Source organism: Symsagittifera roscoffensis, chromosome 5, assembly GCF_963678635.1.
Source record: "Symsagittifera roscoffensis chromosome 5, txSymRosc1.1, whole genome shotgun sequence".
Classification (NCBI taxonomy): Eukaryota; Metazoa; Xenacoelomorpha; order Acoela; family Convolutidae; genus Symsagittifera; species Symsagittifera roscoffensis.
The window spans coordinates 56,600,055-56,618,715 of record NC_087066.1 but is presented as its reverse complement, the minus strand read 5'-3'; the positions used below and the strand labels follow the sequence as shown (position 1 = coordinate 56,618,715).

Here is an 18,661-nt window from a genome sequence, read left to right as displayed (position 1 = left end):
TCAGAAAATAAGACAAAATCCGCTAAATCTAAACTTTCTCTGAACTATCACGGTAACCGAAGTTACCTTCATCATTTTACCCAGTCAAAAACCCTTGGAATTTCATAAATTAGACAAGCGTAAAGGAAAGTATAACAAGAAATTAAAGAGAGTTGAAATGAAAAGTTAAAAGGGCCGAGATGGGAATCAGGTCAAAAAGATTGATGAAACTAACGCCTGCAGAATAAACCGGATAATTAAGTTTGTTAATCACAGTCTAATGTACTTTATAATTATAATTCTACCAAGCGGAGAAGAAAAAAGACAGACTTTCCCAACACCGATCTTTGTTTTAAGGATTTTTCTGCAATATCATATCAATCACAACCAAGACAGCTTCATCATGACGATATGCTTAAATCAATTGGATGCTATTATGGTTTTAAGATCTGCATTTGAAAAATTAAGCTTGCGATTACCAAAAAGTGACATACCAAACTCACGAGACGCCTCATTGCTCCTTCATAGCTGTACACGCATTCGCACGGGTCATAACCGCCCTCTGCCATAATAAATTACCAAATCAATCTGAAAAAAACAGAATCATTTGCTTGGGATTTTATTATCTTTATGTTCATTTCCTGTCCAAAAGAAAGCAATAGGGTGCCTACAGCAGCAAAGCTGATTCAATAACAGACAAAACTACACGGCTAACATTTGTTAGAAAACGGAATTTGCTCATAAACAAATTCCAGCAAGATCTATTATCAATCAAGTACTTTAGAAAATGCCTGACAATACATCGAAAAATAAAAGCAAAATCGGAAAATATAATTAATGTAAGTTTCATTTTGGTCATTTAATCGACTTTAAGGCAGCACTTAATTTGACTTTAACTTGACAAATAAATAATATGCAACTCAAAATTAAGTTGAGAGATAGTTAAGGTGAATAAATGGATGTACGTTTTTCGGAAGCTTAAATCCTCTTCTGTTTGATTTTTTTTCCAACTAAAAAACTTCCTAAATTTTAATTACAAAATCACTTTACTTTTCTAAACACTAGCGTGTTGAGCACCTTCGGTGCTTCTAATTGGTAACAACTCAAAAACCTCACGTATTGAAAATAAGATCTGCATCCTTTGAGTGTACTCTGTCAGCAAGCAATTACAGGGTTGTAAAGGTAATTTCAAAATTAGTTTAAAAAATTTTATTCAAGTTTTTTCAAAGTTAGAAAAACCATAAATTTTAGGTTTAAGTTTTTTAAATCCGTTTTTTGAAAAATTTCAAAATGACATAAAACGTCACATCTCGGAAACTAAAAGCCATTGAGCAGTCGCATTCGAACTCAAGATTTACGACTCCTGAGAGAACTCTCACAGTACCCAAATACAGCTTTGAGAATTTAAGCATAAGAAACGTCCAATCTCAACAAGATCAAAGTTCAAGCATCTGCAAAACAGTTTTTCAATACTTTTTCTTAGGGATTGCGAAAACTAGATCTACCGTTCCTTGAGTACCGTTGAAGACCAGGAACAATGATTCAAGATTGTGTACAACCGCTATGATACGAAAGCGACGAAAGAAATGTTAGACCTTAAGAAACGAGACACCAGGACAAACGGCAGCAAAGATTTATTGAAGAAGGCCAGTCTAGAAGTAAGGAAACATTACTTTACAATTGGAGCTGCAACAGACAGGGACGCATTGCCAAGTGAAGTCATAAACTCAAAAAGAAGGAATCATTTCAAAAAGAAACTGACAATTTTTGAAGAGAAACTTGAAGCAATTATTTCGAAACGAAGAATTGAAATGGAATACAGCACGAGCTGATCGAAAGCGACAAAAAAACTCCTATATGAACTGAACTGAATACACAACTGGCCATAGGCACATTTTCTTGATTCATTGGAAATTCAACAACTGCTAAACGTTTGTTCTTGTGATTTTCAAAAAATCAGCAGAGGCACATTTTCTTGGGTCTCGGGAAGTTCAAACAGCTGTCTGAGAGTTCCAGTCGCAGGAAGTTCAAACAACTGCCCCAAACAATTTCACTTTATTTTTCGGAAATGGTTTTGTTCCTGAGAAGTTCAAACAATTGTCCAACGGATTGGGACTTGGAAAGTATAAAAAACAACCGAACACTTTTGGTCTTAAAAAAATCAAATAATTGCCCAACATTGTTTTTAATTGAGTCTCGGAAAGTTCAGACAATTGCCAGAAAGGTATTTTTCTTCAGTTTTCTGAAGTTCAATGGTTTGTTTTTGGAAACTTCAACCAACTGCCTAGCACTTTTGTTCTTGTGAAGTTCGAACAACTGGACAAAGGTGTTTTCCTTGATTTTTGAAGTTCAAAAAATTAACTAAAGGTAAATTTTTAGTCTTGAGATTTTCAAACAACTGCTCAACTGTCAATTTTCAGCCTCAAAGGCTGTAACAACTTTGGAATCTATTACCAATTTCTTCATAATGAAATTAATTATTCCTGATTGAAGAAATTAAAGATCCCGTTAATTGTATTCTAACAAAGAACCAAGCATCCTTTAGTATTATCCTTGATAACATTGATTACAGTAGTGATAATTGTAGATAGATCATTAAATAACTAGGTGAAGCTAATTGCATAATTATTGTTTCATGTTTTATAGCAAGACAACATTGTTGTGACATTCGACCAGAATTGACAAAAAGACAGTTACGAAGGGCTAGCAGCTAACCATCCGAATTGGCAGTTTTAGAGGATTAACAGTGTTATTCAGACGATTAGACAAATCGTGAAAGCTGAAGGATTCGGAAATACTTCAATTTTAAAAATTCGAATTGTGACGTCACACTACTGAGAAACGTCAATAACGGCCATTTTGAAGAAATCCAAAATAAAAACAGAACAACAATAGAAGTTGCGAAAACAACAACCACGACAGTTGTGAGAAAAACGAAGAGAAACACGACAGACCCCCTCCTGTCAACGTCCGAGAGGAGAAGACCCTACCCAGACGTACTCGGAGGACCCTCAGCCAACTTCGGTCCGGCTACAGTCAACACCTGTTGTCGTACCGGGCCAGGCTCGAACCAGACCAAGAGTCCTCCTGTCCCCTCTGCCATACAGCCCCCCATACGACTGCCCACCTGTTCCAATGCCCCACAAACCCCACTAACCTCCCCCTCACTGCCCTTTGGACAAACCCGGTGGAAGCCGCCCGTTTCATTGACCTGGCCGGGGTACACCCCACAATGTAGGGCCCCGGCGAGAGGCAACTACAACAACAACAGAGTGTCAGCAGAGACCGCTCCGAGTTGCAACGATTGTGTCGCTACAATCGTTGCAAGGCCATTCACGCTAACAAGAAAACCGAAAGTGCGGAGTCAGCATCGCAGGAGGAGGAAATGGAACATTGATGAATGGTCGAGAAAACAAGAGGCAACAAGAAAGAAAATTAGAAGAATTTAGAAGTTTTAGAACTTCTAAACGACGAAAAAAGAAGAGAACAAAGGAATGATGAAGAAAAGTTAAAACTCAGAATTGTTTTATGTGTGTGAAAAACTCAAGTGAGAAACCAAGCAACCAAGTTGTAATTAAAAACTGAAACATTTTGTTGAGTTCTGAAATTGTTGCATTTATAAATTTGCATTTTGGTTTTAGTTGAAGTGGCTTTAGAGACACTCACTTATTATTTATTTAGAAAGGCTTGAGGGAAGAGTATGTTTAAATATTCCAGCCTGCATGATTGTTTTTAATCACTTAGGAAAACTGATCACTTTGTGGTGATATGAAAGACTTGAGTAACCTCTTGAAGAGGGAGGTTGGTACATTGTTCTTTCTAATCACAAAGTTTCTTAGTTTTAATATTCAGGACAATAAACAAGCAAGATTTCCGAAGGGAAGGAGCATAGTAGGATAATTTTAGCTTGTTGCTTGGCAGGACTGTCCTGCAGGCCAACAACTTTTAAATCTAAGAGAAAAAGTTTTAATCGGGACATAGACACTGGAAGTCAGAAAAGATGTTTTATCTTAGGTCATATTCTCAATGTGCAGATTAATGAAAGAATTTGAAGGCTATAGTGATGTAGTATGATGCCATTTATATTCTGCAGTGAGTTGATATGACGTGGGTAAAAGTAATTCCGTGCATTTTGTAAATTCTGTTCGATGGCACTGTAACCATTTTATGAACATTGCGCGATTCAATGAGGACATTGACCGGACTGTCCGGGGAGTATGTGACATTCGACCAGAATGGCCAAAATGCAGTCTCTGCAGAATTCGGGATTTTAGCAGTGAACCTTCCGAATTGGCGATTTAGAACGGATAAGGACGTTATTTGAACGATTGGCCAAACGGTGAAGGCTAGAAGATTCTGGAATTCTAAATTTTAAAAATTCGAATTATGACGTCATATTTCTGAGAAACGTCAGAAACGGCCATTTTAGCTAAAATAGCAGAAAGAAACAGAACAACTTTTATTTGTGATTGCGAACAGAACGAAAATCGAGATTAAAGAAAAACAGCAACGAACTACAATAGCAGAGAACGTTCCAAGTTGCAACTATTGTGCTGCTACAATAGTTGCAAGGCCGTTGCCAACAACGGTGAAGGGTGAGAACCAGCCTTCCGGATTGGTGTGAAATTGAACTTGAGGAGCTTGATTCACTGGATTCAAGAATCCGGAAGGGTTTCGGGACTGGAACTTTTAGCTTTTTATATAAACTTTTAGCTTCTTGTCATGTCCTGAATTGAATTTAATTAACAACTGGATTCGTTTTGATAAGGATGAGAAGCTAGGAGTTGGGGGAAAGGGTTGATCCATCTTCGATGGAGATGATGATTTTTATCTACTGAACAAAAACAATAGTAATATGATAAGTAGTAGCCCTGTTTTTAGGAGTGACCTCGTGGTCTGGGGATACTGAGACCCAGCCATGAGCTCACTATTTTTGCATGTAATTCAGTTAATTTGAGCGTTCTGGTCGAAGCCGGAGAACAGTAACGTTTTTGTCGACCCGATGTAAGAAAGACCACCGAAAAGTACTGGCTTGGTAGAGACGGTGAAAAACATGCAAAGCTCTGTTTAGACGCTAGCCAGTCGTCTTAAGACTTAGTTTTGTTATCCGTCGATATGTATCTTCCGGGCGAATGTTACAAGGGTTGATCCACCTTCGATGGAGATGATGATTTTTATCTTCTGAACAAGGCAATAGTAAAATAAGAAATAGTAATAGCCCTGTTTTTAGGAGTGACCTCGTGGTCTGGAAATACTGAGACCCTGCCATGAGCTCACTAATTTTGCATGTAAGTAAGTAAATTTGAGCGTTCTGGTCGAAGCCGCAGAACAGTAACGTTTTTGTCGACCCGATGTTGAAAACCACCAAAAGAACTGGCTTTGGTAGAGACGCTGAAAATCATGTAGAGCTTTGTTTAGAGGCTGGCCAGTCGTTTTATAGCTTAGCTTTATTTTCCGTCGATATGTATCTTCCGGGCGAATGTTACATGTATGTTTTTATGGCGCTCCTGGGTGTTATTCTTTCATAACATCATGACCGGCGGAACCGTTAACGAGCACTCCGCGCCGAGCGGATGCTCACATTAACGCCCTTAATAGGCCTAAACCGCCGGGGCGGAAGGGTAGTTCGGAACGCGGAAGCCTTCCGGATTGCCGTGAATAGTTTTTTAACCTAGTTAAGACCGAAAATTCATGAACCAGGAAGGGTGGGGGGAATCGCGAACCCCTCATCCCCTGAGTGGTTTGTGACCAAAAACACTTAAAGATATAAGCAAAACCAAACAAAAAGTAGTATAGTACCCAAGAAAAACAAAAAACATAAAAAATAACCGAAAAAACCAAAAACAGTAAAAAGTAAAAAAATCAGTAGAAATCATCCCCCCAGACAAGATGTGATTCAACCCCCCCGTTTGTTGTTGATAGATATACTGTTGTTACAGGCATTTATATCAGTCAGGATCGTTACGATCAATTTTGTGGCCCGTTTGTGAGGCTTGTACTGTAGGGTTATTTGAGCATTTAAGCACGTTAATGATAAATTGCGTTCAATCCGGAGGGGTCAGCTGATTTGCGCTCAATTCGGAAGGGTCTTGGGTGAAGACCGATCCGGCAAGCAGTACAAGGAGCAACAAGAAGGGGCTCAACGACAACAACAATCGACTGTTGGGTATCGTTAACAAGTTTTGTATCCATTTTGGTACAAAAAGTAAGATAGTAATCTGTGGGGGGCTCGACAGTGCTGCACTGTAGTGACCCTTCACCGAACTGCGAATATCCGAGTTAAGCACCTTAATTCGGATAATAAACAAACCCGGAGGGGTGTAGTATTACTAATATTATTACTTGGATAGCCTATATTAATAGTCTTATATCGTTTTTCAGTGAAAAACAACGAAAACAGACCGGTTTTTAGGGTCAAAATAGCGATATTTTGATCCCCCCACAAGTCGCGATTTTTGAGATATCGATATTTTTTGAAACGGAAAAAAGCGCTAAGTTAGTGTGTTACATCGTAACTGGACTACTGTAATAAGTAGAACCGGTTAACTTTAGTTCGGAAGTGGTTTCCCAATTTTTGATAGTAAGAAACACTATAAAATCAGAAAATTTTTTGAAATCTTTGAGTTAGGACAGTAAAAATAGTTGTTCGGACAACGTCCACTAGTGAATCTACGAGTTTTAAAACCCGCTACCCGAAAGCCTTCCGGGTTGCAGAGAAATCGAACATAACGTGTTTGATTTGGTGGATTCATCAATCCGGAGGGGTCCAGGTAGCATAGTTTTTCGCAAATTTTTTCTACAAAAGCGTTTTAGATCGGGTCTTTTGCATTGAACTAGAAGAGTATAGGCCTTGTGAGCTCAGATCAATAATTTTTAGGTCGAAAGGACCAGATTTGCGGAAAAAGTTAGGCGGAACCTATAAGAGAGAAAATTTTTGAATTTGGAAAAAAGACGTTTTGGTTAATAACTTTGGAACTACAGAGCATATCGAGTCAATCTTGGTACCATTAGATCAGAAATTAGCTGAACTTACTAGTAGGAAAGAGAATTACTCGAAAAAGCGAGCGAGAAAGTTTTTTGAGATTGTTTTTAGCAAATTACACAAATCCGGAGGGGTACACCCTTCACGTTTTATAAATTTTTCAGAAAAACCCTTATACCCCTACCAAAAGTTGATAGCGATTGAACTAAGTAATTTAGGACAGTTCTAGACAAAAAGGGAGGGCTGAAGGCACAAGACAACCATAATAGAGTCGAGATTAGGCAAGTGATAAGACCCTTCACCGTTAGTGTGAATTGTCAAATAAGTGCCTTAACTTCAATCCGGAGGGGTCTAGGAAAGGACCCTATACCCTTCCCAGTTAATTCAAACAGCATAATAGCAACGCAGAACGTATCCGGAGGGGTATAAGCTGAAATTAAGAAAACTACAAAAAGCTACTTTGACAGAGCTAAGGGCTCCCAATCCGGAGGGGTCGAAATTTTTCAAAGTCAGAGGGGTCCGAATCCGGAGGGGTCTACTTTCCACAAAACCGGAGGGGTCCGAATCCGGAGGGGTCTTATAGTTGCTAGTTCCGAGGGGTCCCAATCCGGAGGGGTCTATATTCTGACAGTCCGGAAGGGTCCTATTTGTGCCAATCCGGAGGGGTATCATTTTATTAAGGATTTAGGTAAACGAAAGAAAGACTAAAAAGCGAGAGGTATTAGGTTATTAATACACAGGCTAGGTATCAGTGACTGCACTGGTAACTTGCCTTTCAAAAAGAACCAGACTAATACAAAACAGATCCGAACTCGGATATTCGCGACACTAAGTCTAAATTAGAAAGAGCGTGACTCATTGGTGTGGATTGAAACATAATACGTTTTTGGGAAAAGTGACTGCCCTGAGGATTTTAGTAGGTCTAGCTCGGGCAGTCCGAAGGCAGATAGGTAACACAATACTCGGTGGGTGCAATAGACGCCCACTTGAGAAAATTACTGCCTTCAAAGTTTTGTCTGTTTGGTGAAGCACCAAGCAGGGAAAGCTTTTTCTTTAAAAGACAGGTTCGACTATTGTACTGCGACCAACTAAGAGTACAAGACACATACGTTTTTTTTGTATATACATTCATATTGTGTCAATATATAATTCTTGTTTTTGATTTTAAATCAACCTAAACTGTGCTTGATTGGGTAGTGACTACACTATCTTTTAAATTGACTGATAACATCATATTGTGCTAGTTCCCAGATCTTTGGACCGATAATCGGCTAGTGTGAATAAATTTTATACAGACTGTACTCTGACAACATACAGGGATTCGTGGTCACTATTTAATAGAATCTGGTGAAATTTATTGTGTTTTGTCATTATTTTTGTTAATAAAACTATAAGGTCTCTAGCAATTGAGTCAAGAGTAGGCATAGGAAAGTGACAAATAAAGAATGAGTTTAGACAAGTCAAGGATACCAAAACGAGGTAATAGCTCTAGGAAATTCATACCTGAAAAGCAAAGAAAAACGATGACCGATCCTTTTGTGGATTGGATCAAGCGAACCCGGTCCGATAAAGAGGGGACGGTTTCAGGCAGAATGGTTGAAACGAGAAGTCAAAAGACCTCAGAAGAGCGAAGAGAACTGTTGGAAGCGGAGGTCAATACGGACCACACCATGAATGACAACCAGGAAGTAAATGAACTGGAAGGGAGAGGCAGAAGGCTGGCGAGTGAATCTACCCCGGTAGAACAAGGCCATGATTTTGCCACTTCCACCGGGACATTGGATCGAGAGGAGATGTCGGAACTGTCCGACATCTCAACTGAAGTAACGGCAACTAGAAGATCTCCGACAGACAACACTATGATGGCAGGCGGAACGGGGAAACAAACAACGTCATCATCATTCTCGGAAAGAATGAAGAACACCTTCGGAAACATCTTTCCATTCAGCATGGGAGGAGGAGCAGGAAATGACGGTGAATCCCAAGAGGAAGAGGATGAAGAAGAGCAAGGGGACTTTGGATCTCAGGTCAGCCTCAACAGTTCGATCCAGGAGAACGAGGCATACGTCGGAGGAGAGACTGGAACCATGGACAAATTTGGTGTAGTGACAACGATAAGCAAAGAGGCAAACACACCAGGCCAGTCAAAAGACTTCGCGATTAGGACAAGTTCAGAGCCACAAACTGGAGAGAGTAGAACCAGAGGGCTAGGCAACGCGTTAGCGGATCCTGAAATAGATAATGATAAAACGTCAAGACAGAGAGCCAAGGCCCGGATCTCTACCAGCACGAAGCTACCTGGGACCGACAGAGTTACACCACCACTAGTGACGCCACTCATGGATAACAGGGCAGCACTAGAGGAAGCCTTAAACAACATAGTGGGCAGTTTAGGAGAACAAAATGAACAGATGTCGATAAGGATGAGTGAACTGGAAAGAGCAGTTCACATTGAAAGAGAAAGTCTGCGGGAAGAAATAAACCGCAACAGACAAGAAGTTGGCAGAAGCGAAAAACGCTTGAAAGAAAGAACGGACGAACATATGACGAGGAATTTGTCACGAATGACAAGAGAGGCGGAACAGAGGGAGTTACGCTTAAGAGCCGACATGGAGAAGTTAAGAATTCAGCAAGAGCAGTCTCTTGGGTCTCTTGACACAAAGATAGATGCGATGATGGAGAGGCGAACTCAGGCTATCATGGATAGGTTGGACGGGCTACTAAGCAGCAAGAGTGGACCAAAAGAAGGAGAGCCGAACTCGGGAGGTCCCAGCAGGGAACCGAGGGTGAACTTCAATGAACATCAAAGGAGGAACACGTATGGATCCACTAGAGGCAGGGGCAGTTCATCAGGCTATGCCACAAGGGGTAATACAGCATGGGGCCCGAACAGTAGAGCTAGTTCAACGGGGAACAGACAAACCTCGAACGAACGACCAACGCAAAGCACACATGCGACTGGGAGAAGCGATTCTGGCAACATGGGGCGTACAAGCCCGAGGAGGAGTCACATGGGCCAAGCGGGAAACGCTCATGGTGATTCGGATTGCAGGGATGCACCGCACACAGAGCCTTCGACAAGGTGTGAGGACACTCAAGCGGGACTCTCAAGGGATGCTACGGCAATGGCCACAGCATTTGAACCCCTGAACAGGTCTTTGGAGACATTCCTGACGCGGTTATCTAGAACCAATGAACGCAGTGAAAAGTCCAGAAGAGTCTTTAAGAAACCAAGATGCTACAAAGACGAATCTGATGGCTGTATTGATACCTGGATAGAGGTAATGAAGCTGCATTTCGAGGAAGAAGACTTGTCTGAGAGACAGGAATGCAGCGCGCTCACCAGCAACTTAGAAGGGACAGCCCTGAACTGTGTCATGGCCAAGAAACAGTATCAACGTGACACTGCAGAGAAAATCTTCGAAATCTTGTTAAACCGTTTCGGATCAGGCGTGCAGGGGCACCAGGCGATGATGCGCTTCGAGAAACGGAGGCAACGGGAAGATGAAACCATAGACAAGTTTCTCGATGATTTGGAAATGCTGAGAAGACGCAGCCAACCGGATGAGTCAAACCAAAGGATGAACCTGGCCGTAGCCTCAAAATTCATCGATGGTGTGAAAAATGATGAACTTCGTACGATGCTAGCAACGCATTACACACCACTATCAACTAATGCGCCAACACCGGAGGAGTTGAGGCTCAAATCAAAAGAGTATCTATTGTTGAAACCTCCTTCGAGATCTGGATATTACAAGAACAATTATGGCAATTTTAACAACGGACCAGCAAACCAAGGGAACAATTGGTACAAACCGAGGGACGATATGGACAAGAGACGCTCTTGTGCCAATTGTAGTTCAACAGACCATCACGTGTCAGCATGCCCAGCTTACAAACAAGGCATGAAAGCAATAGGCTTTAGCCTCGAGGACGAAGATGCGTCAGAGTTGGACCATGAGGATTTCATGAGAGGAGTAATTGCAAAATTCGGCCCGAGGCAAAATTTGGAAGGTCATTTTAAATCAGATTGTCCGCAATTCTGGGATGCAGTGGCAGACATCAAGCATCCAAGGCATGAAGAAGCTTTGTCAGGAGTGAAAGCAAGCAAGGCTCGACTCTTGAGCGAAGCAGAGGCACGCAGGAAGGACAAACCTCAAGAGCTGGCGGCAAAGAAAATGCAAGCGGTAACAGAGGAAGCACGTGAACCGGAACCAGCAACTGCGGCCGATGACTTCAAGATCGATTATAAGGCAGCCGCAAAGGATGCTCTAAATAGAGTACAGCAGGAATTGGTGACGAAAGAGATCGAACAAAAAGTGAAACTTGAACTGGAAAATGAAAAGCTTCAGGAGCAACTGAATACCTTCGAGGCAACGGAGTTCGAGGAGACGAAAACACCAAGCAGTTTAGATATGAAACTTAAAGTGATCTCCGGTAAGAGGTTCGCCATGGCGCCGCAAGGAAAGAAGATACAGTCGATAATCTCAGTCGCTGGACACCAGGTAATAAGAAATTTGAGTGAACCATCAGAGTTCACTTTAATGCATTTGGACACATATGCAGATTATCTGAGGCAGGTGGAGCCACGCACTGAGTCGAGAGCTGTGCGAGCACTACTAACGACGGGTGGCCCTCGCATGAAGAAACTTCATGGACGCTACTTGGAGGTCTATGGGCCGTATCAAATAATGCTGAACGTGGATGGAATCAGCATCTACACCAGGACTTACATAACAACAGATGATGACCAAATGGGGCAGATCTATTTGGGTGAAGAGGAACTCAAAGTCCGCAGGATAGGCCATGACGCCATGATGGAACAAGACGCGGTACATATTGGATATGAAGCAGATGTGACAGCACACCTGCTTGACACCAACGGAACAAAAATCAGAGTCACAGGGCTTCTGGACACAGGCGCGGTGGTGAGTGTGATGCCGATAAAAACCTGGGAGAGAATGGGCTTCACGCGGGAAGATCTGATTCCTACGAATCTCCGACTAGCCGCTGCAAATCGAGGAGCTATCTACGTAGCCGGAAGAACACCGGTGACGGTCCTTCACATGGGAGGACGGAACCTTTGGATGAGCTTCCTGGTGGTAGAGAATCTGGACGATGCCGACCAATTCATCTTGGGCAGAGATTTTGTCAGGAATTTTGACGTGATGATTGACTTGAACAACGGTCTAATACGGATTAGAAACCCGGACCGAAAGTATGTTAAGAGACCATTTAATAGGATAATAACAGATGAAAATAAGGTACCAGTTTTTTTGGATAGAAAAGTAAAGTTACAACCAGGACAAGCTGTAGTAGCGATTTTTATAATGAGAAATTTAAATTCGTTAAGTGATAGTAAACAGGTTTGCTTAGTACCGAATCCAAATAGTCAGAGTTCGGTGATTTTAGGCCGGAGCTTCTCGGTAACGCGAAACGGACTGTGTGTCAGTGTGTTGTTGAACACACTGGACACCACGGTTTCAATCCAGCGTGGAAAGAAGCTTGGTTACGCATTGCCGATGAGGACCGACTATGAGGAGACAGAAAACTCGAAGAAATATAGTGTGAAAGACTGTCCTTATCATGCAAATAAAGATAAAATCTTAAAGAGAATTAATGAATTAAAATCTATTCATAAATTGTTTTCAATGAAATCCGAAACGGACGACGGCTTATCAAGCTGCTCGAATTTTCCGGAACGCCCCTCGTCATATGAACTAGATTCTGACAAACCGGTTTTGCCAGAAATAGAACATTTAAAAGGAAAAATAGGTGAGGGAGATTTTGAAAAATTGCGGGACCTCCTAGATCGGAACGCCGAAGTATTTTCAAAACATAAGGCGGACATCGGTTGCTGTAATTTCGTCGAACACGAAATCGAACTAGAAGAGGGCGCCGTTCCCCATAGGGAAGGCGCAAGGCGAATGACGCCACATAAATCGGAAGCGTGCCGAGCGGAAATAGAAATGTTGCTTGAATACGACATGATAGAACCCTCGAAATCACCATGGGCTTGCGGAGTAGTAATGGCGAAAAAGAAAGGGGGGCAGCTTAGATTTTGTTGCGACTTTCGTTACTTGAACGCGGTAACGATTAAAGATGCGTACCCGATACCGCGAATAGACGAGAGCCTATCCAAACTTGGTGATGCAAAGTTCTTCACCACATTGGACTTAGGTTCTGCCTTCTGGCAAGTTCCTTTGCGGAAAAAGGATAGGGAAAAAACCGGTTTCGCGTGCGAATTGGGGTTGTACCAGTGGAAGAGGATGCCCTTCGGCTTGTGCAATGCAACAGCAACCTTTCAAAGGCTGATGGCTCAGGCTTTGACAGGAGTGGCCAAAAAGTACGGGAATCTCTTAATGTGCTACGTGGATGACGTAGTCATAGCGACACCAACCCTGGAGGATCACATTGATCGACTCGATGAGGTCTTCGGATGTATGAAAAGAGCAGGCTTGAAATGCAAACCATCGAAATGTGAAATCCTTAGGGATTCGATCAAGTACCTGGGAAGAATGGTGGACCGGCATGGTGTGAGGCCAGATCCAGAAGCAGTAGAGGCTGTGCTGACATGGAAAGCTCCTAGAACGGACACACAGCTCATGAGCTTCCTAGGGTTTGCCAATTACTACCGAGAATTCATAAAAGGATACGCGGACAAGGTGTACCCGATGCAGAAGCTGATGCGCAACAAAGGGAAAAAGTTCGAATGGAACGATGAGGCACAAGTTGCTTTCGAGAACATAAAGCGGGAACTGTGCGAAGCGCCAGTGCTGGGCATGCCTACAGAAAAGGGCATGTATGTTCTTGACACAGACGCATCGGTGGTGGCCATCTCAGGAATATTGCATCAAGAGCAAGAATGGAACGGAAGAACAGTCCTCCGTCCCATTGCATACGGCAGCAAAGTCTTGAGTGACACAGAGATGAAATATGGCACACCAAAAGCAGAAATGTTTGCAGTAGTTACCTTCGTGGAGAAGTACCGTGCATACTTGGGGAGCGCTCCTTTCAAGTTACGCGTGGACAACAGAGCGTTATCCTGGTTGAAGACCTACTCGATGGATCAGAGTTATATTGGTAGATGGATAGTAAGACTGGATGGCTACCATATGATAATCGAACACAGGATGCGTGATAAACATCAGAATGCTGACAGTCTCAGCAAGAAAACTGAATTCTATGAAAGATTGGAGCAGAAGCAGGCCAATCAGGCGGAAGTAAAGGAGGGATTCTCGTTTCTGGACAAAGAAACTTATGAAGCGCTTCCCTTAACGAGATGGTTGGATAAGTCTGGACATCCAATTCCAGGGCATCCTGAGTTACCTGTAGAGAAAGCAGCTGATTAAAGATCCTGTCCAAGGAGGATCCAGTCCCCTTAGATTTGTTGCTGCGCTCGAACCTGGTCCAGCAAGAACTCTCTCGCATGAATATAAACAGCCTCTCATTATTGGATAAAACGGTGCAAGTCACACCACAAGTAATGCGGATGCTGGGTGGATTGTTAGAAAGAGAAGTGACCAGAGATGACCCCGAGTGGACAGCAGCAGTGGCATCGCTGACAATCAGTGAGAAGGTGAAGATCGTGCCGTCCAGACGACAACACGAAGAGAACGAGAGGGATTGTAGGACAATAGTTCAGCAACTAGTATCCTCAATACCCCAAGAGATTTTAACCAGTACTTCTTACGGACAGAAAGGACAGGAGAGCGGCAGGCAAAAGAAAACTGTCACTTTTGTAGACCGGGATAAAGACGGTGAAGTTGTAGAACAAAATCTGCTGCAAGACTATTTGTCCGGGGAGAAGGATGAGGAGAAAAACCAGCGATCACAAGATCAACACCCGGGACAAGGAAATTTGTCCGGGGAGTCCGAGATAGACGAGAAAATTCCTGAGGAGAAACAGGACCTAGAGAACAAAGTTTTGTCCGGGGAGTTCAGATGGATGCGAAGGAAATACAGACATGATCTGGAGGAGCGTGCAGTCTCCAGCACAACACCTTCGACGGATAATGATTCCCGAAACTCAGGAATGGATACCTATTCCGACAGGAATTCCACCTCGGGATCAGAACTGTCAGAACTAGCGATACACACGCTACTAGTGGAAACTCGGGCGAGAGACCTGGACAGAGAGGTGTACCAGGATCCGGACAGCGATCGCTACCTTATACCGAGCGAAAGTGTCTTTGACAACGCAGCGGATGACTTAGAAACGATAGCGGTATCGAAACGTTCGATAAGCCTGTTGCCGCAGAAAGAGGTAGTCAGGACTGATCTTCAGCCGTTTCAACAAGAAACACAACCGTTGGCGAAGATATGGTGCGTTAAGATGGAAGAAGACACACATCAGCCCAACGAGCTGAACAGTCAGATGAGAGTCATGAAGACGTACTTGAAGGCGAGATACAGACTCTCGGACCTTCTAAGGGCGCAGAGAAATGATCGCATGACAAGCAACCTAAAAAGGTGGATAGAAAACGGTGCACCTGACAAAGGTGACCTGGAAGAAGACAGCTATAGGATCCTGAGGCAATACTTCATGCAGAAGGAGGGGAGATTATATCTGAACAAGGACGGGATCGTGGCCTGCAGGAGAAGAGAAGAAGACAAGGTCTTATACAAATATAACGCGATAGTGTTGCCGCAACTCTATCAGACAGAACTATTATTCAGGTCGCATGATCAGATGGGCCATCAAGGGATCGACAAAGTGTATCAGAGGATCCTGAAGCGCTTTGAGTGGCCTGGGATGAAAAAGGCATGCGAGAAATGGGTGACAGCGTGTCTGTCATGCCAACAGGTCAAGGATCCTAGGAAGTTGCGATTTCCTTTACAATCAATTGAGTCGTCTGAATTCAACGAGGTGGTGCAGATAGATCACCAGAAGATATGCATGACAGACAGCGGTTACAACCAAGTCTTGGTCATGATAGATCACTTCACGAAGTATGCAGAGGCCGTGCCCTGCATAACTGCCTCGGCGGAAGAGACATGCGACCACCTGATCAATACGTGGATAGCAAGACACGGATGTCCAATGACGTTTCAATCGGACAATGGAACGGCTTTCGTAGGCGAGCTTACGAAAGAGCTTATGAGACGGTCACAAGTCGCTCAGGCTCACTCCACGACATACCACCCTCAGACGAATGGCTTAGTGGAAAGACAGAATAGGACGTTAGTGTCGATGCTGAGGGTATATTGTTCCAGGTACATGACCAATTGGGACAGATACCTTCCACAGGTGATGGGAGCTTATAATAGCACGCAACACTCCACCACTGGGGTCAGTCCACACATGATGCTGACGGGACACGAGAAGTCTTTACCCTTGACATTCTTCTACCCAGAATATGAGGGGAAGAAAACATCTCCACAGGTTTACGTGAGGGATGTGATCAGACGTCAACAGGAGTTGAACGATCTGTGTAGACGAAATACTCAGCAAGCACAAGCAAGGCAGAGGAAAAGATTCGACAAGAAAGCAGCTGGTGCAAAGGCTTACTCGGTGGGAGACTACGTAGGGTATTTCAGAACGTTATACCACCGAAAGGAACAAAGAAGCTTCTAAAAAAGTGGAGGGGACCCTTCATGATTACAGAGGTGCACCAAGAGGGACGTTTTTATAGACTGAGTACTGGCCGAGCCGCCCACTACGAGAACATCAAGCCACACAATCCATCGACAGAAGACTGGTGTATACCTGCAGACATGGAAGAAGGGGATTATCTAATGATGGATCCTGCTTGTGAGGTCAATGAAAAAGGCACCAGGGAGAAGAACGATGGAAACGAAATCGTAGAGGAAGGTACGGATATACCGCTGGACCTGGATCCAAACGAAAAGATCGAAGCGGATGATGAAACCTTACCCTACGCAGAAGAGGATTGGCAGGATCCCGAACAAACAGAGGTTCCCAAGAACTTGGAAGCAGACCTTCCGTTCACGATGCAGACTCGTCAAAAGGACGGGACGAGACCAAGAAAAAAGTACAATCCTTACGGTGACGACTTTTAGTGGATAGGATAGATCTAAAGAAAATAGTGGAGGAAGTAGTGGGTTTAGAGGAAATAACGGTGTCACAAGACATTGACATAGTCAATGATCACAACGATGAGTGGGTTGACGACTGGTCGAAACCCGAGGTGGAGTTCGACGATGAGCAACAGCAGTCAAATGAAAAAGACCTGACGAACCTGCGTGTCTTAGAGTGGCTGAACGAAATGACATCAGACCCTAAAAAGACCAGCGTCACGATTCAAGACGTAGATCGTGAAAGCATGAAATACATCAAGACTGAACGAGACGATCCTTCCTGGGCTGCCCAGGAAGGACGTTTACTCATTCCAGCTTCAAATCTCGACTTAATAACCGGTATGCGATCGACGGGGACGCCGATGGATATTTTTGTCCGGGGAGTGGGGGTAGGACTTACCCACACTGAAAACTTGATAATAAAAAAATTGAGAATAGCAAGAGAAACAGGAGACTTAGAAGCAGGAACAGGCGAAGAACCTAAGAAACCTGACATAGGCAGGGTAGTTGAGTCATATTTTAACTTACCAAATGAATATTCAAGTAACATAGTACTAACAGATAGCGATTTCATACTCACAGACAGAACATGTGCGATAGCGATCACCGCAGACATGAGTTTTAGGACAGCGCTAGCGGCAGATTTTAAGAGAGAATACAAAAACGTGGAATTCCTTTGGAAGCAAAGACCAGGGATAGGGGGCGTAGCAGCCTTACCCCCGGCGGTGTCGCAGATACCGGGAAAGTACTTATGCTTCTTGGTAACGAGAGCGACAGAGAAGCAGCACGTGGACCCAGAAAATCTAGTCTTGTCTTTGACGAGGCTGAGGGACTTCCTTGTGGAAATGGACGTGAAGGAACTTTCGCTTCCAGTGTACGATCCAAATAGAGGAAGACTGCATCCTCGGGAATTGTACGCGCTCGTACACGTGATATTTTCTGATACGAACATACAAGTGTATCTACATAAGAAATATTACTTAAGTATAGGCTGAGTGATGTGCGAGAGGGTGTTAGGCCAAAGACCAAGTTACGTGTGATATGTGTGTTATGTTATGTTATGTTATGTGTTGTTGTGTGTTAGGTTATTAAGATCATGGGTAAGTAGGGGTCAGTGACCATGAATAACTAAATGACGATTTTGGGAATAGATCCAAAGTTTGGACTGTCCAATCTTAGGTCGTATTCCAAAATTTTAGAAACCAATTGATTTTAATAAATTTTAGGATAAATATCTTTTTATCTGAACTGTCTTTAAGCAAATTTTAACGATGTATGTTAAGGTGAAATTGACAAGTGTGACATTCGTGATTTCTTTTCTAGATCCTGATTGATCATTTAATTGCTCACTTGAGTCAAAACTTGAAATCGAAATCAAATCAAACTTGGAAAGAACAGTATGGACAATTTCAACCTGGATGAATTGATGGACCTGGCAGAGGCATATGTAGGACCGATAGTAGATGCGATCTATCGTCGGCTGATCGAACGAGACTTCGCTCTGGAGGACCCAGAGGTGGTCATGTTGCTGACCGCCCTGATTAACATCTTGGGGCACGACAACCGTGGGGACCGCCCCACGGAAGTCCTGTTGATGGCAGCATATGGAGAAAGAGGAGTACTAGACCGCCCGAACATGAGAGTGATGAGGTGGAGAAA

At 43.1% G+C, this 18,661-nt stretch overlaps 1 protein-coding gene across 1 annotated transcript in view; it reads right to left on the bottom strand.

Annotated features, from left to right (window-relative positions):
* The window catches only part of LOC134846048 (small integral membrane protein 14-like), a 101,239-nt gene that overhangs the window by 19,576 nt on the left and 63,002 nt on the right, over positions 1-18,661 (bottom strand). Inside the window, exon 2 of the mRNA XM_063863227.1 lies at positions 474-569. Coding sequence (XP_063719297.1) covers positions 474-548 — 75 coding nt within the window. The 5' untranslated portion in view covers positions 549-569. The remainder of the gene's footprint in view (positions 1-473; positions 570-18,661) is intronic.